At 39.0% G+C, this 27800-nt stretch overlaps 1 protein-coding gene across 2 annotated transcripts in view; it reads left to right on the top strand.

The window, feature by feature from the left end:
• Window positions 1–27800, top strand: part of AMMECR1 (AMMECR nuclear protein 1) — a 112059-nt gene that overhangs the window by 79122 nt on the left and 5137 nt on the right. For both annotated transcript variants that reach the window (XM_027054967.2, XM_027054968.2), the window contains 3 exons: window positions 10200–10314; window positions 24882–24972; window positions 26438–26534. In XM_027054967.2, the coding sequence (XP_026910768.1) occupies window positions 10200–10314; window positions 24882–24972; window positions 26438–26534 (303 nt within the window). The remainder of the gene's footprint in view (window positions 1–10199; window positions 10315–24881; window positions 24973–26437; window positions 26535–27800) is intronic.

Raw genomic sequence — 27800 nt, 5'->3', positions numbered from 1 at the left:
ACCATGCCTGGAAAAGTAGTCAGTATTCCTTGAGATGGCCACATTTAATTCCTAGAGAAGATAACTTGTTTAGATTCCCCTGTATCAAGGTTGAAGGGTCATTCTTATTATTGGGCTCCCTTTCTTTCACCCGAGTCATGATATGGGGACAGTCCTGTGACTATAAACTTACAGTGAAAGTTCTTTGACAGTCACTACTTATTGAGCACCTAGTGGATACAAAGCACTTATGCAGGTATTATTATTTTATTTACTTGTCACAGTAGCTCTGTGAGGTAGGTATTATTATTATCACCATTTTATAGATGAGGAAATTGAGGCTCATGCAAGTTAAGAGACCGGCCCAGATGCCACCCAACTAGTAAGTAATGCAGCCAGAATCCACATGCAGGTGTATCTGACTCCAGGATACAAGGTCTTGACCATTCTATGAAAATAGAAATACAGCATGCCAAAATCTATGAGATGTAGCAAAAGCAGTTTTAAGAGGGAAGTTTATAGCAATACAGGCCTACCTCAAAACAATAAGAGAAATCTCAGCTTTGCACCTAAAGTAACTAGAAAAAGAGAAATAAATGAAGCCCAAAGTTAGTAGAAGGAAGGAAATAATAAAGATCAGAGCAGAAATAAATGACATAGAGGCAAAAAGACAATAGAAAGATCAGTGAAACTAAGAGCTACTTCTTTGAAAAAACAAAATGGACAAATTTTTAGCTAGACTCTCCAAGAAAAAAAAGGGGGGCTCAAATAAATAAAATCAGAAATAAAAGAGAAGTTACAACTGATACAACCGAAACACAAAGGATCATAAGAGACTGCTATGAACCAGTATACACTAATAAATTGGACAATCTAGAAGACATGGATGAATTCCTAGAAACTTACAGTCTTCCGGGACGGAATCATGAAGAAATAGGAAATCTGATTAGACTGATTACTAGATCACTAGGGTAAGGAGATTAAATCAGAAATCAAAACCCTCCCAACAAATGAAGTCCAGGACCAGGCAGTGTCACTGGTGAATTCTACCAAACATTAGAAGATTTAATACCTACCCTCCTCAAACTCTTCCAAAGATTGAAGAGGATGGAATGCTTCCAAACTCATTTTATGAGGCCAGGATTACCCTGATACCACAACCAGAGAAGGACACCACAAAAAAAGAATTACAGGCTAATATCCTTGATGAACATAGATGTAAAAATCCTCAACAAGATATGAGCAAACTGAATTCATCAGTACATTGAAAGAATCCTATACCATAATCAAGTGGGATTTATTCCAATTCAACATCTGCAAATCAATCAATGTAATACACCACATTAACAAAGTGAAAGATTAAAATCATATGATCATCTAAAAAGATGCAGAAAAAGCATTTAACAAAGTTCAACATCCATTTATGATAAAACCTCTCCACAAAGTCCATATAGAGGAAACATACCCTCAACATAATAAAGTCCGTACGTGACAAACCCTCATGTAATATAATACTCAATGGTGAAAAGCTGAAAGCTTTTCCTCTAAAACCTCTAAGGCAAGGATTCCTACTCTAATCATTTTTAGCAACACAGTATTGGAAGTCCTAGCCAAAGCCATTAGGCAAGAGAAAGAAATAAAAGACATGAAAGTTAGAAAAGAATAAGTAAAACTATCACTATTTGCAGATAACATGATACTGTATATAGAAAACCCCGAAGATTCCACAAAAAACTTGCTAGAACTAATAAATGAATTCAGTAAAATTGCAGAATACAAAATACACAAAAATCTGTTGCATTCCTGTACACTAACAAACTATCAGAGAAATCAAGAAAACAATCCCATTTACAGTCATATCAAAAAGAATAAAATACCTAGGAATAAATTTAACCAAGGAGGTGAAAGACCTATGCACTGAAAACTATAAAACATTAATGAAAGACATTGAAAAAGACACAAAGAAATAGATATTCCACACTCATGGATTGGAAGATTTAATATTGTTAAAATGCGCATACTACCCAAAGCAATCTACAGATTCAGTGCAATTCCTATCAGACTTCCAATGGCGTTTTTCACAGAACTAGAACAAATAATTCCAAAGTTGATATGGAACTACCAAAAAACCCCTGAATAGTCCAAAGAGTTTAGAGAAAGAAAAAAACACAGCCAGGGGTATCACATGCCCAGATTTCTAACTATACCACAGAGCTGTAGTAATTGAAACAGTATGGTAGTGGCATAAAAACAGACACATAGAACAAGGAAACAGAATACCAAGCCCAGAAATAAACTCATGCATGTGTGGTAAATTACAACAAAGGGAGCAAGAATATACAATGGAGAAAGGACAGTCTCTTCAATAAATGACATTGGGAAAACTGGACAGCTATGTGCAAAAGAATGAAACTGGACTGATACCTTACACCATATACAAAAATTAACTCAAAATGGAGTAAAGACTTGAATATAAGACCCGAAACCATAAAATTCCTAGAAGAAAACATAGATACATAGGTGGTAAGCTTCTTGACATCAGTCTTAGTGATAGTTTTTTTTGTGGGGGGGAGCAGGGATCTGACCCCAAAGGCAGGGGAAGCAAAAGCAAAAGTAAACAAATGGGACTACATCAGAAGCTTCTGCACAGCAAGGGAAACTATTTTTTTTTAATTTTTAATGTTTTTATTTATTTTTGAGACAGAGAGAGACAGAGCATGAGGAGGGGAGGGGCAGAGAGAGAGGGAGACACAGAATCTGAAGCAGGCTTCAGACTCCGAGCTGTCAGCACAGAGCCTGACGCGGGGCTCGAACTCACGGACTGTGAGATCATGACCTGAGCTGAAGTCGGATGCTTAACCAACTGAGCCACCCAGCGCCCCAGTAAGGGAAACTATTAACAAAACAAAAAGGCAAACTACTGAATGGGAAAAGATATTTGCAAATCATAAATCTGATAAGGGGTTAATATATAAAGAAGTCATACAACTCAATAACAACAAAAATCCTTTTAAGTAATGAGCAGAGGATATGAATAGACCTTTTTCCAAAGACATACACATGGCCAAAAGACATAGGAAAAGATGGTCTACATCACTAATCATCAGGGGGATGCAAATCACAACCACAATGAGATATCACCTTACACCTATCAGAATGGCTGCTATCAAGAAAACAACTAACAAGTGTTGGTGAGGATGTGGAGAAAAAGGAAGCTTCATGCACTGTTGGTGGGAATGTACATTGGTGCAGCTGCTATGGAAAACAGCATGGAGGTTCCTTGAAAAATTAAAAATAGAACTACCATGCGATCCAGCAATTCTACCAGGTATCGGAGGAAAATGGAAACACAGATTCAAAACAATAAACGCATCCCTGTGTTCATTGCAGCATTGTTTACAATACCCAAGATATGGAAGCAACCTAAGTATACATTGACGGATGAATGAATAAGGAAGAAGTAATAACATGCACGCGCACACACACACACACACACACACACACACACACATACACACCCATAATGAAATACTCTTCTGCCATAAAAAAAGAATGAAACCTTGCCATTTGTGACCACATGAATGAAACTTAAGGGCATTATGCTGCTATAGAGAGATATAAATACCATATGATTTCATATATGTGGAATCTAAAAAACAAAATGAAAACGAACAAAACAAAACCCAGATTCATAGATGCAGAGAACAGACTGATGGTTGCTAGAGGGGAGTGGGGAGTTGAGCAGGGGTGAAATGAGTGGAGTCATGGGATGTAATGTACAGCATGGGGAATATAGTAAACGGTATTGTAGTAACTTTGTATGGTGACAGATGGTAACCAGGTTTACTATGGTGATCCTTTCACAGCGTATACAAATGTCAAATCAGTATGTTGTATACCTGAAACTAATATAATACTGTATGTCAACTAAACCTCAATTAAAAAAAGATGAACCTGGGTCATAAATTATGTTCATTATACCCAATGGATTTTCAGCAGAAAAAATAATTGAAACAAAAACTGTTCCTGGTAGTTCATTTCTAAGAACAGGATAGAGTAAATCCAAAAAGTCTGCAGACGGCGTTAGGTGGACATTATACGGAGGGAAATGAAGAACACCTGCCATTCACACTAAACATGTGGCCATCTGTTTCTTTATGTATCTTATATTTTCCAGTTGTAGTTCTGCTCCACTAAGTCAGACTCAACCCAGTCTCCTCATTTAAAGGCGAGGTGAGGAACTTCTGGTGAGGGAGGCAGATTCTTGACAGTATTGCTGTGGTCATCACAGCATGCAGCTCAGACAGTATTTTTCCCTCCTGGTGGGCAGCTACAGCTATCTCAGAGAGTAAAGCCTTTTAAGAACTTGAGGTTAGAGCAGTTCAAGAAGTTTACAGTAATCATGGGGCACCTGGGTGGCTTGGTCGGTTGATTTCAGCTCAGGTCATGAGCTCGTGGTTCGGGCTCTGTGCTGACAGTGCGGAGCCTGCTTGGGATTCTCCCTCTCTCCCTCTGTCTGTGCCCCTCCCCTGCTCTCTCTCAAAATAAATGAGTAAACTTAAAAAAAAAGAAGTTTACACTAATCAGAAGGCAGTGGATGATACCACGCTAAAGCCTAAGTGAATCCTATAGGATAGGAGCCAAATAATATATATGAAAACCTGCAGGACCAATTGCACTTTTGCTCTCTCTCCCTCCTACCTTCCACTCTTCCTTGTTTTCTCTGTTTGTCCTTTTGTGTGTATGTCTCTCTCTCTATTTTTTTTTACCCTTTTTTTTTGCCTCCCACTTCCTTTTCCTATTTCTTCTTTTCCTCTCCATTTTTCTGTCTCTCCTTTCTTTCTCTTCCTTTTGTTCCATCCCTTAGTGTTTTCCTCCACTCCCCATCAATTACCCATCGTATCACATTTTGTAATACATGTTAAAATCAATACATTTTAATGTTAATATGCATTGAGCACTAAGTAGGTTGTATTTAGTAGTCTAAAGGGGAAAAGCGTCCCCCAATTAAGTAACACTTACCTGTGGCTTACAATTGAAAATTTCCTTTTGGATCACTGGCCTCACTTACCAAAAGAGGGTTCCCTTCCTCCTTCCTTATCCATAATCCTGTCCTCTGTTGCTCTTCTGTATCCTTAGGTTTGATGCATAGTCACTTTTCTGCATTCTGGTTTACATCTGTTATTTTTTTTTAATAATGGGAAGCTAAAATTGCTTCTTAATGCGAAGTAGAGCTTATGGATAACTTTTGAGATTTAGGCTTAGGATTCTAGCATTCTAAGTTTCTCAAATTCAGACAAGCCACACGTGTTCCAGAATCTCTGATAAGGAATGGAAGAATTTCCAGATGATTGAAACCCCTCATGAAAGAAACGTTTTTTTGTTTTAATTACAGACTAATGTATGCTTGATTTGCTTTTCTTCACCTATCCAAACAGATTTTTTTCATTTTGGTTTTAATTGTGTTTCCTTGTCCTGAAAAATGATGGCCTGTAATATGAAGCCCTTCTCAGTGTGGTAACTTTCCACTGGCTAGCTGATTAAAGTCCTCAAAGATTTAGAAAGGGGAAGGAATGAAGGAACGAGTGAGTAAATGGCTAACTCACTAGTTTCACTTAAATCACTTCTGTTGCATGCTATGTCGCTTATGATGAGCCTTGTAAAATCTAAGGTTTTGTCTCCTTTCGGCTGTTTTTTTTTTCCTTCAGAGTTTCCAGGCACTGTCACAAACTTTGATTCTTTGATAGCTAAACTCTTAATTCCTTTTTTAAAATGTTCGTTTTCATTAAAGTGCTATTTAACATTAGATATTAACTTTGACAGACGTTAATGCTGCTTCTCAATTAGGTAAAATATATTCTTGGTAAGGTGCCAATTTGAATTGAATATATTTGAATTTGGTATGTGAATTAAACTGTTGTTTAAACCTTACCCATCCATCACATGCGTGATGGAGCAGCCAGCTGGTTTTGTATATAACTGGGTTTTTTTTCCCCCTAGCAATATTTAAACATGAGAAAATGGCTTCCTATTGTAGCAAAGAGAACTTCATATGAATTTAATACAAGATCTCCTTGTTTGTCAGGTTCTTAGACTGCCTAGAATTTAAATTGGCAGACACTACTTTGGTATAAAATGTTTTCCATGGACGATATTAATATCTTAAAATCCTTTTTGCTCCTGCAGATTTCCAGTAGACAGGAAGTCTAGCTCTATTTACCCTTTGGCTACTAATGAATGCTATTAAATTATTATTTATCTTCTTTAGGCAGAGGCAGTACAGGTATGAGATCAGAATTGCCAAGTAAGGCAAGCATTTAACTTTAAAATTACAGAAAATGCTAATCCATTGACAGGTGGCAACTGAAGTATGGATACTAGAAAGTATTTTGGACCCGAGTCAGAGATTTGGGGTTGTAGTCCACCTGTGTCACTAACTTGCTGGGTCACCTTGACACCTGTGGGTAACTTGCTGGGTCGCCTTGAGCAAGCCACTGCCCAACTCTGGATGGCATATCCCCTCTATAGTCTCAGCTTGCACACTACACCAGCCTAGCAGCTCTGACCGAGGTCAGTCTCCAGCTGCATTTTTCATCTTTTTTATAATCCCTTAAACCCTTGCTAGGCTTTCATTGCTAGTTCTTTTCCCTAGGATTTTGCATTTAGAAATACTGAGGGCTTCCTACCTTTTGGAATTTTTCTATGCTCATGAAATTAATGAAAAGTTACTTAGAGTTACAAAAAAAAGCGCCATAATTAAAAGTCTTGTTTGAATGACTGTTTTGGTAAAATCAGACGGTTTCTATCATGACTAATGTACCTTCACTATTTCAGTTTTGAAGTTAATACATTTGAGTCCTGGTATGGCGAGGCATGATTATCAGTTTGTCTCATTACCCATGCTAGTATTCTCTCACTTACTCATTGTTCTAATTAATCTTTCCTTTTTTTTTTTTTTTTTTTCCCCAGAATGATTGAGCAGCAAGGCTCCATATCATGGGAGTTACATTTTAGGTTCTTGAAAATTTCATTGACTTGAAATAGTTTGAATTGCACTAAGCTAAAATTTACCTTTTGTTGGTTTCCTAGGAAATAAAGTAAACAAAATGACTTGCGTCACAGTGTTGAGAAATTAACTGTTAATTTCAGGAGGTGTCTTGTTTTAATGTAAAAGCTAGAGATAGATTTTTTTAAAACCTCTTCACTAAAGGAGATCCAGCACTATTACCTAAAAAGGCAGGCAATAACCAGTGTTGGCAGGAATATGGGGAAATGGAACCTCATACGTTGCTGTTGGCAATGTAGAATGGTACAGCTACTGTGGGAAACAGTTTGCTGGTTCCTTAAAAGTTAAACATAGAGGGGCGCCTGGATGGCTTATTCGTTAAGCACCTGACTTCGGCTCAGGTCATTTTCTCGCCGTTCATGAATTCGAGCCCCATGTCAGGCTCTGTGCTGACAGCTCAGAGCCTGGAGCCTGCTTTAGATTCTGTGTCTCCACATCTCTCTCTCTCTCTCTCTCTCTCTCTCTCTCTCTCTCTCTGCCCCTCCCTTGCTTGTGCACGTGCACCCTCTCTCTCAAAAATAAATAATCATTAAAAAGAATTAAACATAGAATTACCATATGACCCAGCAATTCCACTCTTGCGTCTCTCCCCAAGAGAAATGCAAACATATGTCCACACAGAAACTCATACATGCGTGTTTACAGCAGCATTATTCATAGTAGCCAAGAAGTGGAAACAGCCCAAATGCTTCTCACCAGAGAAATGGATCACAAAATGTGATATGGCCACACAATTGAATATTATTAGGCAATTAAAGATGAAGTACTGATACAAGCTCTACAGCTTGGATGAAATGTCCAAAATATTATGCTAAAAAAACAGCCACGAAAAGCCCCACATTGTACGATTCCACTCACATGACAACTCCAGAATGGGCAAATCCATAGACAGAAAGTAGATTAATGCTTGCCAGGAGCTGGGGGCAGGGAAGAATGGAGACTGACTGCTAACAGGTATGAGGCTTCTTTTCGTGTGACAAAATGTTTTAAAATTGGATAGTGGCGATGGTTGTATAACTCTGTGAATAAAGTAAAACCCATTAAATTGTGTACATTAATGGGTGAATTTTACAGTATGTGAATTATAGCTCCATAAATAGTTATATATATAAAAACATTAATGACCCTATTATTATAATTATTTGAAATTATGAAAGTATATTTAAATTACACTTTTGCTAAGGGCTGGAAGGAAGGAGGAGTGGGGAGTTCATATTGAATGAATACTGTGTTTAAGTTGGCAAGATGATAAAAGTTCTAGAGATAGATGGTAGTGATGGTCGTACAACACTGTGAACGTACTTAATCACACAGAACTACATGCTTAAAAAGAGTTAAAACAGCCTTTTTGTTGTAATGTGTGAGATTCTTCTATGTTTTAGAACTTCTGTTCAGTATGTGTGTTTGTTAGGGGCAAGGGTGTTGGTTATACACACATATACATGTCTTTATCTTGGCTTTGGATGAGAGCCTGAAAAAAATATTTTTAATTTTATCTGCCAACAGGAAAATAAAAGAGGCCAAACTCTGGAAAAGTTATGTTGTTAAATTATAAAATAGTGAAATGCTGTTCTCAGAGTATAAATTATCACAGATTTCCTGAATTTCTTGGCTAATCTTGGCTCCTTGAATGGGAAAACACCTTTATACTTTATATAGTACATATCTATATAAGCATTTCTATAAGCATTTTCTATAAGCTTTTTCCTTTGAATAGTAGGATAGAACCATCACCAAAATGCAATGAGGGGCACCAGAGGGGGCTCAGTTCATTGAACTGCTGACTCTTGGTTTCGGCTCAGGTCATGATCTCACAGTTCATGGGTTCGAGCCCTGCACTGGACTCCATGCTGACAGTGTGGAGCCTGCTTGGGATTCTCTCTCTCCCTCTCTCTCTACACCTCCCCTGCTCCCCTCTCTCTCTCTCTCTCTCTCTCTTTCTCAAAATAAATAGACATTAAAACAATACAAACATAGGGGTTATATTTTAACAATACAATAAACAAGTTTCAGAATGCAAAGGAAGGGATGGAAAAATGAAAAAAAAAAAATCCAGCAATGAGGAAGTCCCTGAAAAAGGTATTAAGTGATTTCTAAGGGCCATGGAACTTTTTTATAACCCCCATGCAGTTTGTAGGCTCTAAGTTTGAACTTCCAGGGATTAATCTGTGAGAACATTTTCTGAGTCTGGCTGCTATATAGGACATTTGGATTTGAAGACTGGAAGATCGATGGCACAAATGCCAGCAGTGCCACTAACATAAAGTATAATCAGAGGTGTGTTTGTTTTTCTTGACCAGGAGGTAGTTTCTTTTAAAAGTATAAGAAACATACAGCGTCTCCGTGTGTGTGCGCATGTCTGTGTATTTTCTGTCTTTTCTTCTGTTGCAGGGAGAATTATGGTCTTCCAACATCTTTGTCCTTTACAGTAGGGGTTTTTCTAGAATTTGGCACTGTAGTATATTACCCTTGATTACAGGATCCAATCAGAGTTGATGTACTCAGAAATCCATTGATGTGATTAATGGTCTCCTAATCATACTTTTATTTCCTAGATTAGCCCAATTTCCTGCAGTTTCACAATTTTTGAGTCATATCTTGAATTACCCTTTATAGGGGGCCTGAAAGCCCTGTATTTTTAGTCAGTAATCTGCATGATTATTTTAATTTTCTTTGATTTCTTTTGCTTGAAGAAAATGAAATTTTGATCGTTTTTGAACTCTGAGTGCTGTTCTATGGTAACTGGCCAACCTAGTGTGAACTTTTTTTTAACTATATATATTTTTTTCCACCAGCCCTAGATCTAGAAGTCTTCCCCAAAATTTCTACTGGCCTGGTTTTTATTCTTCTCAAAAGTAAACTAAAATATTCTCAGATTCTACAAGTAACAGGAAGTGCACCAGGAAATGACTGTACAGTAAATGTAATTGACCATTCACTCTTTGCAATTGGTCACAGGATTGGCTGATAAACAGTCTATTGAATGAAAAAAAAATGACTTATAAAATCTTTGAATACATTTGAAGATCATTGGCATCTTTGGCACCTTACTGATTTTTTTGTGTGTCTCTTAACCTTTTTCAAATGATTGCATTTGAAAGTAGGAGTCTTTCATATCTAGTGGTTGCTTTAATATTTGCTTTGTTTTCAACAGTGCCCTTAAAGATAGCCGTTTTCCCCCAATGACAAGGGATGAGTTACCACGGCTGTTCTGCTCAGTGTCTCTGCTCACTAACTTTGAAGATGTCTGTGATTATTTGGACTGGGAGGTAAGACTATAGAAATTTCTTAAAGAAAAATGAAGGTAATTCCTGAGTAAATGTTAAAAATTAGGCCCAGAAAACAACTCTTTCAGCCCATTCTCCAGTGGGGTGGAGGTGGAGAGTCACATGGATAAATAAACCTCACATCTGATCAATGAGATATCAGTGAAGGAGTTGCTGTTTTTTGTTTTTTTTAAGGCATGTGTTGTTTTAATCCCCAAACTGAAGTTGCTGTTTGTTTCTATCCTGTTACTGTACCACAGCACCTCACAAAAGCTGTTAATAAGTAGTAAGAAGGACTGATTAGAATTTATTTCTCCTCTTATTTTCATTCTGATGTATTTTGGTCATAACGGCCTCCAAGCAGCTAGGTGGTCAGAGGATATATCTCAGAAGCAAGGAGCAAGACAGGATAATACAGCAGTTGGGGAAATCAGCATGTGGATACACACAGGGTGTTGGATAAGTACACTTAAATCATGTCAATTCATTCTGGGCTACCTTAATTTATGCACTTAAACACGCTGACAAATAATATTAAGGTCACATCTCGGGTATCTCTTGAGCATTGTCGTTATCGAAATAGCCTACATCGATCATATTTTTTATTGTGTAGTATGTGGGGTTGGCTTTTTAAGGAAGTTTGGAGGTTCTCACTACGATTTGTTTTGGTGGTTGGGAGGAGATAGTTGACCATATTTCCATGAAATTTCACACACAAATGTGCACACATTACTGAATGCATACTACATTCAAGGCACTGTGCTACATACACAAAAGTCGTCAGATTTGGTCCCCACCATAAAGTGTCTTATAGTCTACAAGCAGAGAAAAAGAACTATGCACAAAGCGTAAAGAAATAAGTACTCCAAGAGTGAAACAATGGGACTGCAGTGATACACGTAGCATCCTCTCACATAAACACTGATGAATGACAGGACTGTATCTTTTTTTTTTTTAATTTTTTTTTTAACGTTTATTTATTTTTGAGACGGAGAGAGACAGAGCATGAACAGGGGAGGGGCAGAGAGAGAGGGAGACACAGAATCTGAAACGGTCTCCAGGCTCTGAGCTGTCAGCACAGAGCCCGACCGACGCGGGGCTCGAACTCATAGACCGTGAGATCATGACCTGAGCCGAAGTCGGACGCTTAACCGACGGAGCCACCCAGGCGCCCTGACGGGACTGTATCTTTACGGTAGAACACGTTTTAATTTTTCTGCCTTTTTAGAATGGCTACCTGCCATGGTAACTGAGATACTTTTCCTTGTGGACAGATCACTGTCTTGATAATTGATGGGACCTGAATTTTATTTTTGGCTTTGCCCTGATTCCTTGTGAGACTTGGGACAACTTATTCCACTGCCATTCAGTTTTCCACCTATAGAATGTGACATTTATAAAGTTCCTAATCTTCATTGGAAAAAATCTCTATGATATAAATTATTGTTGTTATACCTGAGCTGTTAAAAAGACATTCTGCAGAGAGTAGGACAAAAGAGTTCCTTTTGAGTTTTGTAGTACATGGGGTTTTTTTGGAGTATTATCAGAATATGAAAGCATTTGGGGATTTTTTTTTTTTTTTGTAAAGGAAAAAATAAAATCAGTTGCTACTGTTGATCGGAGCCAAGTTGGATGGTGTAAAACCTTTCATAGCATTAAAATGTCCTAATTGATTGTTTTCTAGAAGTTCATCGTTCCTATTTGAATTTTTCTTAAAGAGAAGTCTACCAATATCACGGGAGCATTCCCCAGTGTTTTAGTTTTAAATGATCCCAAATTATATCCGTCACTTATTAACAAATATTAAAATTTGGGTGGTTCTTTGAATGTTTGAAGGCTACTCCTTCCTCTTCTCTAGCTAGAATTTTATTTCTGCTTTCTGAATTGCAGAGTGCCGTCTGTGTAGGGGTAGGGGTAGAAGCGATAACGGGGAACAAGCCTGAAATGAAATCTAAGGGATGACTGAGCTACAAAACCACTCCTACTCTTATCTGCTATCACTGAGTTTGGTTGTGGTGTGTGGGGGTTTGCACATGCGCGATTGTGCATGTGTATGGCATGGATGTATATTGCATAAATATGCATGCATGTCTTTTGGAGGGAAGGAAAAATGGGAGAATCCAATAGTAGTTAAATCACTACGGGCAGGTGCACAGTGCACCACCCTCTTCTTTAGCCCATGTCAAGTATGGTCTACAGCTAAAGTTAACCTTCATACGTTGTATATTGTATATTTGTTTTATTTGAAATTGTTTTAACGTTTATTCATTTTTGAGAGACAATGTGTGAGTGGGAGAGGGGCAGAGAGAGAGAGAGGGAGACACAGAATGGGAAGCAGGCTCCAGGCTATGAGCTGTCAGCACAGAGCCCGACATGGGGCTTGAACCCAGGAGCCATGAGAGCATGACCGGAGCCGAAGTTGGACGCTTAACCGACTGAGCCACCCAGGCGCCCCTGTATATTGTATATTTAATGCATTCCTTAAGGCTTAAATATTGACATCTATTTACTGATAACCTTCTGGTTAAACTAATAACAACAAAAATACATGTATATTTGTACTTGTAACATGCAGGTATTTGAAAGTGAATTAGGGACTGTCAGAATGGCTATGCCTAGAGGAATAGACTGTCTTTTTTAGTTAGTTCATCATAGCTTGAAGTATTTAGCATAAGAGAAATTTGTTCCCAAAGAGTAAAGGTGAAAATTATATTTTTTTAAGTACAAGAATGTGATTTGGGCTTAAAAAAATATACCATAGTCAGTGATTAAAAATGGTATGGTATTATTATGGGGATGCTGTCATAAGGGTTATCCTTAATAATTCTGGAAAGACACTGGTTACTTGAAATACAGAATACCAAAGTAGAGTTAAAAGCATTTTTTAAAAAGTATGTGTCAAGCCATTTGCACTCCTAGGTATATACCCTCCCCCCAAAAATGAAAACAGATGTTGAAACAAAAACTTGTACACAGATGTTTATAGCAGCACTATTCATAATAGCCAAAAGGTACTGACACAAGACAAATGTATATCAACATATGAATGGATAAACGAAATGCAGTATATCCATCCAATGGAATATTATTCAGCCAGAAAAAGAAATAAAGTAGTGACACATGGAGGAACCTTAGATACGTTATGTTAAGGGAAAGAAGCTAAGCACAAAGGGCCGCATGCTGTGTGGTTCCTTTTGTATGAAATACCCTGAATGGTCACCTCCATAGAGAGAGCACATTAGTGGTGGCCACGGGTTGGGGGAGGGGCTGACTGCGTTTAATGGGTACAGGGTTTCCATTCAGGGCGATGAAAAAGTTATGGAACTGGATGCTGTACAACATTGTTAATGTACTTGGTGCCACTGAATTGTACACTTAAGAAGGGTGAAAATGGTAAATTTCATATTATGTGTATTTTACCAGAATAAAAAGGCATATATGCCTATGCACATACACATTTAAACCTATTGTCCATAATAGTACAGTGATTCTAATTTATTGAGCAAGAAAACTTTGGAAATTCCAAAATTATAAAGAAAGGCAAGCCATTTGTAATTACGCCGTTCTGAGATAACTACTGTTAACATTTTGGAATATTTCTTTAAATTATTTTTCTGTGTCTTTGTATCAATAAATGTGCATATTCATGTAATCGAGGCCATATCGAATATACAGTCATTATTAAAAAGGATTGTGGGAAAGCCTTTGTTTATGGTTTATCTTTATATATAAGTTAATTACTTGTATTGCAAATTTCCTTTACAAGGGGGTCAGTCTATATTATGAAAGCATACGTTTCACTTGGAGAAATTTCCCACTGTCAAATAGGTATCCCTTTTCTTCCAAGAATGAAATCTCGTATTCACCATAAGTATCTAAATTTAACCTGAACTGCAAAGAGCTGCATATGTTTATGCCACAGGGGGAAACAGGAGATGATTACCGAATTTTAATAGAGAACTTTTAAGTCAAAGATCAGTAACGAGTATGTTTTATATAAGCAGAAGCCTCTAACATAGGGCTTTTCTGGTAGAAGGGCAGTTGGAGAGTTGACCCCCACCAGTGAAGCGTGTTACTGCAATCGAATTCCTAATTAAAGGGGCGCAAATGCCCAGATCAAAGCCGGAAGAGGGCTAAGTCTAGAGGTCCCAAAGCATAGAGGTGAGTAACTTCAGTAACAAGAGAGACACCCCTGTGGTCATGAAGACGAGGGACGTGACCGGTGGTAATAGCCACCTAATTTTCAAATGATGAGGAAACAAGTGAGCTACCACAGAGCCAGCTACTGCCCTCCTCTTTTTCTTCATCCGTGGTTTTTAACTGAGCCTGTTTGGGACCTCTGTTTTGGTTACATGTCTCTAGTTTTATAATGGAAGTTAATAAGAAGATGGGATTTACATCAATCGGACGTGGTTTTGGAGGCTAGAATGCTTCTCTTTGATACTGTGAGGGACATTTGATAAATGGTTTCACAAGTAGATGTAATTAACTTCGAGTCAGTGTTGAATTGACAGAATGATCGGTGATGCTTCCATGTTATATATCCTCAAATAATAATCATAACATGTAAAATGAGTGTCTGTAGGTGGCCTGTCAAGGAATCTGTGTAGTGATTTAAAAACCAACAAAACCATCCTCAAAGACCATAAAGACAAATTGGAACTCTGGCCCCACCCTTCTGAGAAATGCTCATTCTAGTCCCCATTGTGGTGTACTTATTGCCCTGGTAGGTATGTATGAGAAGGATGAAGAGTAAATGATATGGGGGAAAAATTCATTAACTGATAAATTGAAATATCTATCTGTGAGGCGAAAATGGCTGTTAAATGAGGAAAATTGCTCCCCTAGGGTGAAATCTGAAGTGATCTGCCTGGTGTTTGAACACAAAAACTTATTACCATTGTTCTGTGTTCTTCAGTTGACAGGATTCTCTTAATTCTGAATGACAGGATGATGGGCAGACATGGTACTTCAGAAAGAAAGAAACGCTCAGGCAGTATGTTGGGGTCCTTGAAAATAACATACAGGCTAGAACATGTATAGTTATACCATTTGGGAGCCATGTTTGTTTTTCAAGATCTGAAAGGATATCAAACCAATGACATTACAACAGCTGCAGTCTGACCTAAGGGGTGACTCTAAGTGTGTCATTTTCAAGATGATATAAATGAGTAAGCTTTTTTGCTTGTAGGAGAACTTGTATAGCCGGTATATAACCAGTGATCTTGCAGGAGCTCATGTAGCAGTTTGCTGACAAGAGACAAAGTATTTTCTAGATTATAGTCAAGCATCCTTTATTTCTGTGCTTCCATTTTGAAGGCATGAGGAAGAATTCTAAAGTAGACCGTTAGGTCATATTTCAATAGATTAGTAACGTTTTCACAAACCATAAGGCACTTTTTGTTATATCTAGCTCCCTGGATCACTGATACCTCAACTCTGTATACCGCTGTCACTTGGATCGTGGACTGTTCCTTTTTAGCACCCAGCACTTACATGAAATCAACCCGTGCTGTGTGGGGCTGGCCAGCATGATTCTAGTCTGATACCAAAAACCTGTCCCCAGAGTACAGAGCTAGACCCCAAGCCCCTAGTCTCGCTCTGTCCCTAAAGTACCAAAACATCTGTCATTGTGGGTGAGCTTGTTAGAGTCCTGGTACTCAGAGTGAGACTCCCGGTACTCAGAGTGGTGTACTTCACTTTAAAAAGCACACCTTCTGAGCGATCACAGCTCCATTTCTGACGTGTTTGTTTGCAGTTAATAACATCGTGCTTTTGTAATCACCTTCACAGGCGTAAACAGATGAGTAAATTGGCTATCGTCATTATCTCTCATATATTTTAGAAGGTCACGATCTCCTTCTCACCCTCCCTTCCCCCCCTTAAAGGTTTACATTTTTCTAGCTCCTCTCAATGTACTGCTGAAAACAGAGTTCCCATTCAGACACAGATGTTTCGCATGACTCACGTTGAAATGAAACGGCTTCTCGTTGGATATGTTCTCTTTACCTCCCCCTCATTATTTTTCCCTAACTATGATATAACCATGCTTTGCTTCTACATATATATATATATGCTTTGTATTTCTCAGGGACATTGAGATTTTTGTATAAGATGTGCCACTATTGTTACAATAATTTAGTCTTTGTCCTGATGCTGTACTTGAAACATTATTTTCAAGTGCCGTGGAACATTGGGAAGGGAATGCTTCAAGCTTCCTGGCCATCTAGTAAAGCATTTGCTGTGAATCAGCACTTCTGTGTATTAGAAGTCTAGTGGGGAAGCAAGCCAAACAAAGTAAAGTAACTTCTAGAAGGTGATTTGATGCATGGAAATTTCCTGTAGCTATTGGTACCGTTGGTGAAATGGGCGTGCACAGTGTGGTCTGTCGTCAGGCCTCCTCCACTTGCTTCCTGCTTTTCTCCCAGCGTGTTGGTTGGGGCGGGGGGGGTCATTTTCCTGCTTCTTCCCCCAAAGCCACAGACCCTTCCAGCCTTTTCCCTCCTAGTAGTTGCATTATAGTCTGCTCCTCCCTGGATCTCTGTTTCCTCACCAGGATGCTAGAAAAGTTGGACTAAATACTACCTAAGGTCTCTCCGGAGGCTGACCTCCGTTTGATGCTGTGACCACCCCCCTTTTCAAAATGGCTTCTGTTTGATTTTACTACCAGAGAATGAATCACCACTAGCCCTTTAGAAGTCATAACAGAGCCCTACCTTTTAAAATGGGAGGGTGGCAACAAAGGTGAACAACAGTCCAGTTTTTGAAGCTGTACATTCTAGATTTCCTTTCCACCAAAGATTTCTCTTTCAGAAGAATACTATTCTAAACAGCTAATGCTACATTTTATTACTGCATCATCCCCTGTTTTAAGTCAACATTACATTTATAAATCTAAATGAAGTAAATATATTAGGGAGTGACTGTTCGCTTGACAAAGATATTTTGCTTTGCAGAAGGACTCACTATAGAGTTTCTTTAAGGCCTTCCTGGTGACTTCAAGATTAATCCATTTACATAAATTCAACACATATGTAACCTTTTAGGAACAAATCTCTTTTGTAGCCTGAGTAAAACTGTATCGAGTCCCATACTCCATGTAGAGTTCTAACCTGTATAAGATTTTTCTGTCTCTTATCAGGCAAACAACATTATTTCATATTAAGTCTTTGCCAAGAGGTATTTTTCTTCCACAGCCTTTGAAAAGCACACTGATTCACATGTCTGGATTTTAAGAAAATTTCTTGACTTGAGTTCTCTTTGCCTGTAAATTCACTCCCTTCCTCATCCCCTTAAAAATGGTAGGAATGCATTTTTCTAACTTTTGATGAAAAGCAGGCTTTTTATTTAAAGGTCACCTGTGTTGCCTGAACTTTCCTTGGAAAGCTTCAGGATGTTCAATTTTTAAGGAATGCTCATTATAATTAATCATTACAGAGAATTGGTTTTTTTTTTCCTTACTTGTACACTGAGCTGTCACTGCATGTCTGCAAAACCTTAAGAACAGTTTCTTTCATTGCACATGATCTATAAACATGTTTGGCTCCACAGCTTTTCAAAGCACCTCCTCATTAGCCATGCTTTATTTAAAATCTTAGCTAATTCTTTAAAAGTTCATGGGGGTGATTATTAGCTAGCTCAGGTATTTTAGAGCTGTGTGTCTGTTATTAGTTAAAATAAATGTTATCAGATTTTTCAGTGGCTTTTGTGAAATAAATTGGCAGGCTTGCATTCCTGATAGACAAGATGTCCGAGGCTCCTACAGGAATCAAAATTGGCACTAATTGGTCCTTTGGTAAGCTCTGTGAAAGCCAAGAATCAGTCCATGGAGACTGAACTAATTTCTAAATCTACAGGTGACTAATTTGCAGGGATTTTAGAAACGAGCAGTACATATGCATTTTGGTCAAGGAGACCTTTGTGGTTGCTTTCACAAAATAACAGTAAAAAAAAATAACTTCAGGTGAGGTTGACGACAAAGCAGAGTTTTCAGGGTAGAATATATTAAAAGGTTACTTGTGCCCGAATGATAGCTTTGCAATCGCTTATCCTTTTTGACCAACTTTTCTAGTATTTCTTCCATTTCTAAAAGCATCTCACTTAAAGGAGATTTGAAAACAAGGGCAGCTATAGACATGGGTCAACTGATGGATTAAAAATGGTCTAACAGGCTAGTATACATATCCAATGGAATATCACTCAGCAACCAAAAAGAATGAAATCTTGCCATTTGCAAGTACGTGGATGGAACTAGAGGGTATTATGCTAAGCGAACTTAGAGAAAGACAAATATCATATGATTTCACTCATATGAGGACTTTAAGACACAGAACAGAAGAACATATGGGAAGGGAAGCAAAAATAATATAAAAACAGGGAGGGGGACAAAACATAAGAGACAAATAGAGGGTTGCTGGAGGGGTTGTGGGAGGGGGGATGGGCTAAATGGGTAAGGGGCACTAAAGAATCTACTCCTGAAATCATTGTTGCACCATATGCTAACTAACTTGGATGTAAATTAAAAAATATAAAAAATAAAATAAAAAACGGCCTAACAGGTTAGTCCATGATGTTGTCTTAGTTGGTTCAGAACATTATTTTTCTTTCTTTCTTTTTTAAAATTCTTTTGATGTTTATTTCTGAGAGAGACACACACACAGAGAGAGAGAGAGAGAGAGGGGGGGGGGAGCAGGGGAGGGGCAGAGAGAGAGGGAGACACAGAATCTGAAGCAGGCTCCTGGCTCCCAGGTGTCAGCACAGAGCCCAACGCGGGGCTTGAACTCACAAACCGTGAGATCATGACCTGAGCTGAAGTCGGATGCTTAACTGACTGAGCCACCCAGGCACCCCAGGACATTATTTTTCAAGTCACTAAGGCAAGAGTTGTTCCTAGGTGGTCCTAGGATTGCAGAACATCTTTGTTTTCTCTTTTGTACCTTCCTAAAGAGATTTCCCCCCCTCCCCGGTAATATGTGTGTACTCTTTTTATAAACAGGAAAAACAAATCCATGTTTATGATTGTTGAGGTTTACAGAAGTAAAACTGAGTTAAAAAAAATGATTTGCAACAATGCTATTTTTAAGATGTATGATTTGGCCAGACTCTGAAGTGTTAATTGCTAACAATTTTTAAGCGTTCATTATTAATCAGATGGCACCTTCCAAATTTCAGACGTACTTCTGAAATTGGTGGGTGGATTGAAGTAGTGCAGATTCACAACTCTGAGGATTTGATGCGCAGATCTGGATAATGTGTCATCTACTTTTTTTGTTGTTTTTAGGATCAGGATTGAGGAAAGTGATTCATTAGGATTTGTACAAATCATCATCAGCCTTTATGATTAAAATCTTAATTTTTCCTGCCCCAGTGAGAATTATTCAAGATGATACACATAAAGTAGGACCAAGAATAATGGAATATTTTCCTTTTTTACGGTGAATTTGTTTTCACTGGGAGAAGGAAGAGTCACTGTCTTCAGAAGGCTGAGCTGGAGGTGTCCAGAAGCCTCTGTAGGGCTATAAGGGAAAGAGTGGAATGTGTGGCATTGTGGTTTTGGGGCTTTTAGGAGAAATACCGCATATGGCTTTTTTTCTCCCAAGAATATAAGAAACTCGAGACTCTGGGTCAGACCCATGGGCTGTCCAATGCAGTGCTTGTTTCTGTCCGTGGTACCATGGGCTGTTTTGTGAAAGAGCATGTGTGTCTCCTATGATGCCAGCCTCTAAAGGTTAGAGGGTGTGCCAAATATCCTGAGCTTCTCTCATTGGGAACAGAGTCCTTTTATTCAGTTCAATGGAACTGGCATATTGAGCCTGGCAGGTCAGTCTTATGTGAATGACCAGTGACTGGCTGTTTTGTTAATTGCAAAGCATATTTTGCCAAATGATATCAGGAACAAAGATATGGTCAAAGCACTTTCAATTCCTTGACTTCCTGAATATCTATCTATATATCTATGCACACACACACACATATATATACCCACATGTTATGTATATATGTATATATACATATATACATACCCACATATACATATATATTTTTAAATATATACACATAAATAAATAAATAAACATATATATATATATATATATATATTTTTTTTTTTTTAATTCAAGTGAATGCACTGAAAATCAGTGGACTAAGTTAGGGCCATAGCGTTACAAGGAAACCCAACATTTGGTCACTAAGACCCAACATTTGGGGCTAACTGTGGCATCTGCTAAGGCAGGATGAACCTGAGGAGGTGATTGGTTTTATTGGCCAGGATGTGTTCAGGGGCAGATTTAGCTTTGAGGGTCAGGACTGTGGAGGTACTTGTGGATCCAAATGATCCCCGGCTTGCATGGAGCCTACCTGATTTAGCCAGAGCACGTTTTATGCTCACTGATGCTTTTAGCCAGATGACTCCTTCTTATGGTTTAGCATATCCAGATTGTTGTCTTGCTGATCAGCCTTGCGAGTACAAGTGAGGCCCTTTGGTAGTGCTGCTGGTGGATTACACTTGCCTTACAGACAGACTAAGGTGTATCGAACTTTGTGCAGTTGTGAGGAGCAAAATATGGACATGTGTCGTAATGGGGTAGGAGGGGGCACTTTTTAAATGCTCCTGTGTTGAGAGTCGCTGCATTAGAGGATAATAGTTTTAAATGAAGCCACATTTCTAACAAGGGACCAGATAACAAGGATAAATGAAAGCTGCAGACAGTCTAGAAGCTTCATTTTAGCCATTATTTATAATCTCTTCTCCTATGAAACCTTTTGCTACGTAGCAAAATTGATTAATTTGCATGTATCTCTCTCTCTGGGCCCACATGCTCTCTGACAGAGGAGTGAACAAATAGCGGCATGGACAAGGGAGGAAGGAGGACAGGGCCAGGTGAATAATCAGCTCTAGACTAATCAAGATACATTTTAGGGTCTCAACATTAATCTTGATATTTAATCTTTCTGGGCAATGTTAAAAACGAAAGATTGTATAATGGCATTAATAAAAATCACTCGCTATGGAACGGTTCCGAACAAATAGGACTTTCTTTTTAGCATGCAATAGGAGTCTGTTGAACTGGCCTTAATGTTCCTCTCGGCACACACAGATATGGCTCTGTTTAATTCCATATCCTCTTATCTATAAGTCCTACATTTCATTTACTACCATTCGAATTGATTTATAGCTTTGCTTAGCAAAAGTACAGTCTTGATTAAAAGGACATTATCACAGCTGATGGACCTTGAAAGCATTTTTTTTCTCAAACCTTCTAATAACATTTGACTCCCATAAGGCTCGATTTGCAAGTCCCCAGTTTTTGTGCACCTGGCTGTACTTCGGGCAGTGGCAGTTGGGTGTATGTTAGGGGTACTAGGGGTGACATAAAGTTTCCCCGGTGCTACCTCCTTATTCATCCCTGAAACGGAAGGTTAACTACAACGCTGAGGTAGAGTTTTAGTTTGGTGTAGGGAATCTCAGTACCCTGGTGAGCTGATCTCTTCTCTAGCTGATCATTGCCACTATAGCCTTTGTCTCTTGGGATGCAGCTAGGCCGAAGGATTCTCCAGTCTAACAGAGGATTCGATTATCATACGAATATCATGTTTGATTATTACGATATGAGGGTTGCATTTTGGAGTCGTAGCTGGTGACACATTCCTCCCTCAAAACAATACGGGATTAGTTTTCACGCTCATTGCAGTCGAAAGGAATTAATTTGCAAAGCCACTGATTTCCATGGGTTGGCCACATTCGGTCATTCTCCACAGCAGGCCATGCTCCACTCCCCGGTTTTGATTGCGCAGTATGACTCTTTGGTGGCGTCTGTGGTTCTGGGAGTAAAGGAAAATGCTGTTGCTCAACAGGTGACAAAAAGCTATTATGCTTTGATTCTGGTCAGAACATTATTGCCATTCTCCTGGATTCCAACGGTTGAAGAAATGAGTCACTGTGGTTTTGGATTTCTGTCACTCTGGAGTATTTTTTTTTTTTTTTTTTACCTATGAAATAAGTTACTTCTCACAAAAGGTTCACTTTAAAACCACCATACTTACATTTCAATTTACAGATACTTTCAACTGTTCAGAATCCTAGGAACACAGAAAAGAACTAAAAATTGTAAATGTGGTACTAATTCTAAATGGGAGAAGTTTGATTATTTTTTTGGTCACATTAAGTTCAATGGTGGGCCCTTCTGAAAATACAGAAGGAAACGAGTCGTTTTTATCTTGGTCAGCATGTCTTTCCAATTCAGTCTTAACCTCTGTCACCTCTTTCTTTCTACTTACATAGTCATATATATATATATAAAAATATGTAAATATATATCTGTAAATGTATCTACACACACACATATATAAGCTTTAGTGAGATACCGTTCATACACCATGCAGCTGGTCATAATCACCTTTAATTGTTAAATTACTAGGCTTAAAACTCTCTGAAATTTTTGTTAAAAAACACAATGCACTCCTGTGAAGAAAGGATTTAAGTGTCTAAATCACCTCCAATTTGCCTAAATCACTTTTTTTTTTCAATACCCAGCCACAATCTGTCAGAGCTAAACCGATTATTAGAGGCTTTCTAGTTAACCTAGAATAAAAATCACCTGCAGAGTTGTTCTTTTTCCAAACTATACTTGCTGAAGCATGAAACCTTCTGAGATTCTGATAAACTTCACGGCTCCCATTCCCCCCGCCCCATACCAGTTAAATACCCCTGATTGTGTGTAACACTCTCATCTCACAAATAGCGAAACCTTCTTCTTCCTCTCACAGTTTTGGTTAGACACCTTAATAAACACCAAAATTCTTTCCCATTTTAACATGACAGATTTTTAATAAATTGAGTCAAAGATTCACTGCAGTGAAGGACGGGAGCACAAACTATTTCTGCTGTATATTTTTAAAAACAAGTTACGACGGAGCCGATCTTGTTGAAGGAAAGAGACTTCAAAGTCACAGATCAGAAAGTCCGTATACAGAAACTGTTGCAAATTTGTCATTGTGTCAGTACCGTGTCAGACACTGGGGAGATTAGTAGATGTCCTTTATCCTGGAAATGCCTGATAGCTAAGCCTCATATTTCTTCTCAGCTGTCCACAGTCATTTCCCACAGGTTATGGGAGGCCTTATTGTGTTAGTTTCTAAACAGCTGCCCTGAGTGCATTTTCAGCAGAAGGAGATTCATAAGAACACTGATATTAAATAGAAGAAATCGCCACACAGATAGCCTTTCATAAAACAAACTTCTCAGAAGATCTGGCAGATTGTAATGTATGGATGTGTGAAGAGGCCCCGGGGAAAGAACAAAATGGATTTTTTCAGAGGACTTCTGCTTCCCTGAGAAACTGGGAAACTTCAGGCTAAGGGCAGAACAAGCAAAAGAGGTTTTCGGGGACTCCTGCTCTTCTTCTAGACCTCAACATGCATATAGATGGAAAGAGTCCAGGTCTATGACTTCACTCACCTGCTCTGAAAAGAATCCTCTTTACTGGATAAAAATGTTTTCCTGGTCTTACATCCTCCCTCCAGTCCTTCGGGTGACCTTACACTCCCCTGGGGGACCGTTGATCTAAAGTGACTGTAGGTTTGGGAGAATGGACTGGAGTTGTTATACTTTTGAAATTTCATTTTTACTATCAGCATTTACAAAGAAGAAACTCCCGTGATCCTCAGTTCTGTATACCAGTCTGCAGGATATGAGGGGGAAAGACAGATTCCTTCTGACGAGATGCTAATCAGAGAAAAAGTATATTACTTTCTTAAAACATTAGCCAGAAATTGCCCACACTCAGAGAACCCCCTCTTCTTAAGGCATCGCCAAAAGTCTTCATGCTTCACATAGAGTTATAGTGGTCTCTGTGTTAATAGATAAGAAACTGCAAAAATGCCCTGCCCCAAAGCGATTTGAAATCCCTATCACTCGTAAATTTAGCAGTAGCGTGTAAGGGTAATGATGTAGACAGACAGTGAGGGTTTGCCACAGGCCCACCGTAAGCCATGACATATATCTTAGAGATATCATATGGAATGGGGTGATGATGTCGGATCTGGTGGTGGTTGGCTTTTTTCACTCTCACCTGGGTTTGCTCATCTACATACAACTCAAGGTTTTAAAGAGACTCAACAGTTTGGGAAGGGAGTCAGCAACCCCACGAGTTTCAGAACTGAATCTGAAGTGGCGACTGTACCTGAAAAGAGGATGTGTATCTGCTGTCTCTTGGGAGTCAGCTTCCTTGGTCTAGTTCCTTACTGTCATGAGCCACAGTTTGGGAGCGGGGGCAGGATTCTTGCCATCTGCTGTCTCATTCTACATACAAGCCCCAGAATGGGTGTTCCGGTTCCAAACAGAGTAGCATAGCCCAACACATGTTGGGCACACGTAAATTAATGTTTTCTGTCTCTGTGGCCATCATAACGGCCCTCACACCCAAAGTCAGGGCTTTGGAAAGAGAAAAATGATAGGCCCTTTTAAAAACAAGGGGAAAGGAAGATTGCATTCTCTTGAGAGTTAAATTATAACTTTTTCTTTCTGTTTCTATGAAGAAGACTGTACTAATAAAACTGCCAATTTCTTTCAGGTGGGTGTACATGGCATTAGAATAGAATTCATCAATGAAAAAGGATCAAAACGCACCGCCACCTACCTACCGGAGGTTGCAAAGGAGCAAGGTCATTGTTGTACTTTATTTCGTATGATCTGGTGAAGAATTTGAACACATATACAAATTGCAATGCGATATCTGACCTTGCAGTTATGTCTGATAATTGATCAGTGTCAAATCATAAGAAGTGATTCTTCCATCACTGCCACTGCAATGTCTGTATGAAATTGGTGAATTCCTCACACAGGAGTCAAGTCCCTGCACTAAAGTTTGATAGCAAAAACACACAACAGTGTACTTTCACAAAAGCAAAGATTTGTAAACTTTGGCTTTTATTCTTAGGCGATGGCTTGCTACGAATTTGAAGTGCCATATTCCCATATTCCATTGTGCTGTATAGCCTTTTGGCACAAACAAGCCTTTTGTTTGACAGTCAGCCAGCCACTCAGTTCATTGTCAGTATCAAATGTTTCATTCTTAGGTGGTTGCCTGTTACTCATTTGCTACTATTAGCATTGTAGGTTTCCCATTAAGATCTGGAGCACTGAGATTAAATGAAGTATTAGTGTCTGATATGCCTGCTCTGCGCTTCCTAATCAAAAGTTTTTTTGTTTTTGCAGATGTAGCACAAACCTTTATGAACCACCACTGTAACACAAAATAAGTCTTCACTCTGTAGTATCTGGTCCTTTGTAGCCACTACTGAATTCCAATCTCATGTTAGTTGAAATGAATATTTCTTTATCTTATGGAGCTTATTTTTCTCATCAGAAAGCATCTGTCATTTGGTTTTCTCACGTTTGTTTCATATAAATGTGAGATACATCACAGTAAAGTCTAATATCATTAGATTCCCCCCCCCCTTTGCCCCCCCATCCCCCAGACAGGAGAGTTACATTTGAAGACAGCTATCTGAAGATTTATTTGGGTTGCTGTCGAAAATGTCTTAATCCTGTAGTTCTGTTGGCTTCGTAAAGCTTACAGAAGAGAGAGGGCCTCGGATATTAGTATACCATCCCATGTCAGAACCAATAAAAATGCCTCTGAATACTTCACACAAATAACACTTGACTGACCACAGAAGATACCATTAAGAACAATAATTACCATGAGTTAGTGTGGGAGTCTGAATTACTGCTGACTTGGCAGAATGACATTTAGGCCTTTCCCTCCCTTTTAGAGGTGTCACTGTCAGAGGGGAGTACGGTGTCCGTGGTTTGCTACCTAGACATGACTGAGCAGTTACGGCCAGCCTCTTAGATTTCTGGTCTTTGTGGTTGAGATTAAAAAAAAACCAAACAAACTAATGTTGTTGGCCATCATGGGTAGCTAGGAATTTAAGGTGTGTGATGGTAGATGTGCTTCCGTACAGGAGGAGACCGTAGCCCTTCTGTGTGATTGTTTTTAGGACCAAAGGACATGATGGCATTTGGTGACACTGATAGCTGCCGTCTACAAAGTCGTTTTGTATTTAACTGAAAGTGCTTGTTGCATGTGTTTGACTGGTGTTTTATCTGGTCTGCTCTCCACAGGATGGGACCATATTCAGACCATAGACTCCTTGCTGAGGAAAGGAGGCTACAAAGCACCGATTACTAATGAATTCAGGAAAACCATAAAACTGACCAGGTACAGAAGGCATTTTCTAGCACAAGGCTAACCAGGACGTTTTGATGCGTATGTCTATAATCCTTTGATTTCTTTGGTCTCTCTTACTTCTCTTTTCTGAAACAGAATGGAAATGAATGGCAAGGCCGGACTGAGGGTGGATACAGTGAACTCTGGTGGGCAGTAGGGCCTGTATGATGTACGAACCCATCCTTCCCATCTCTAGCTCTCTGCGATTACTCTGGCTTTACATGAGCAAGCCCTCTGAGCCTTTTTCAACTACATTATAGATGAAAGTCACCTGAATTAGCGATTGGCTAGCTTTTGAATGGCTTAGCAGAAGCCCCGGATTCTGCTAAGCAGTCCTCAAATTTGAATTTAACCTTAGGATGTGGGCAGCGATAGAAGTCTACCGTGAAAGCTTACTAGAAATCACAGTTGAGCTAGACTTACAAATGCCAAATACATTTCTACGTGGGATTATAGGGATACTTTTTTTTTTTTTTAAATACCCAACATTTTAGGAAAATGGATTGCTGTTTCCATTTGTTTCAATTCTGTAAAACCACACTGAATGCCTGTAGTCTAAAAACGGACTTTTCTCAGCTCTGAGGAGTTACAGATTTGAAAATGCCTTCCTCTCTGCCTTCCCCGGGTTCAGCCTAGGAGAATAGAAGGGCATGCACAAGAATAATTATTAATATAAGGCAGAATGTGATGGGTGGTATGAGATCATACAGTAGGGAAAGAGGAATATTCCAGGAGGGATATAGTTTTGAGGCTGGGCTTGAAGAATGGGTAGACTCTTTGAGGGACGGGGGGAGGGATTAATTTAGTGAGTCGAGGCAAGTTCTGAGGAATGTTCAACAGTAAGATGCGGCTGGTCTTTCAAATAGATCTGTAAGGAGGTGGCCATTAGAGCAAAACACGGCCGAGAAGGTGGGTTGGGTCATGTGACGGAGGGTCTTGAGTTCCAGATGAAGAAATTGAGACCTGATTCTACAGGCAGTTAGTAGCCATTGAAGGGTTTTTAAGCACGTGGATTTGCGAAGGTGTAAGACTGGAATAGGCAACAGGAAAATTAGGAGGCGTTACTGCTACCCAAGAAGCTGTGGGAGCAATCCAAAGGAGGTGAAATGGGAGCGTTACTAAGAGCTGTGGCGGGAGGATGAGAAGAAAGGAGGAAACAGGTGAGAAAACACCGTGCAAGAAATGACAGGACTTAGTAACTATCATTCAGAAGTAAGGAACAGGAACAAGTCAAGGCTTTATGTAGAAAAGAAGGAC

Source organism: Acinonyx jubatus, chromosome X, assembly GCF_027475565.1.
Source record: "Acinonyx jubatus isolate Ajub_Pintada_27869175 chromosome X, VMU_Ajub_asm_v1.0, whole genome shotgun sequence".
NCBI classification, from domain to species: domain Eukaryota; kingdom Metazoa; phylum Chordata; class Mammalia; order Carnivora; family Felidae; genus Acinonyx; species Acinonyx jubatus.
The sequence above is the reverse complement of the archived record's forward strand: the minus strand, read 5'-3'. Positions and strand labels throughout refer to the sequence as shown.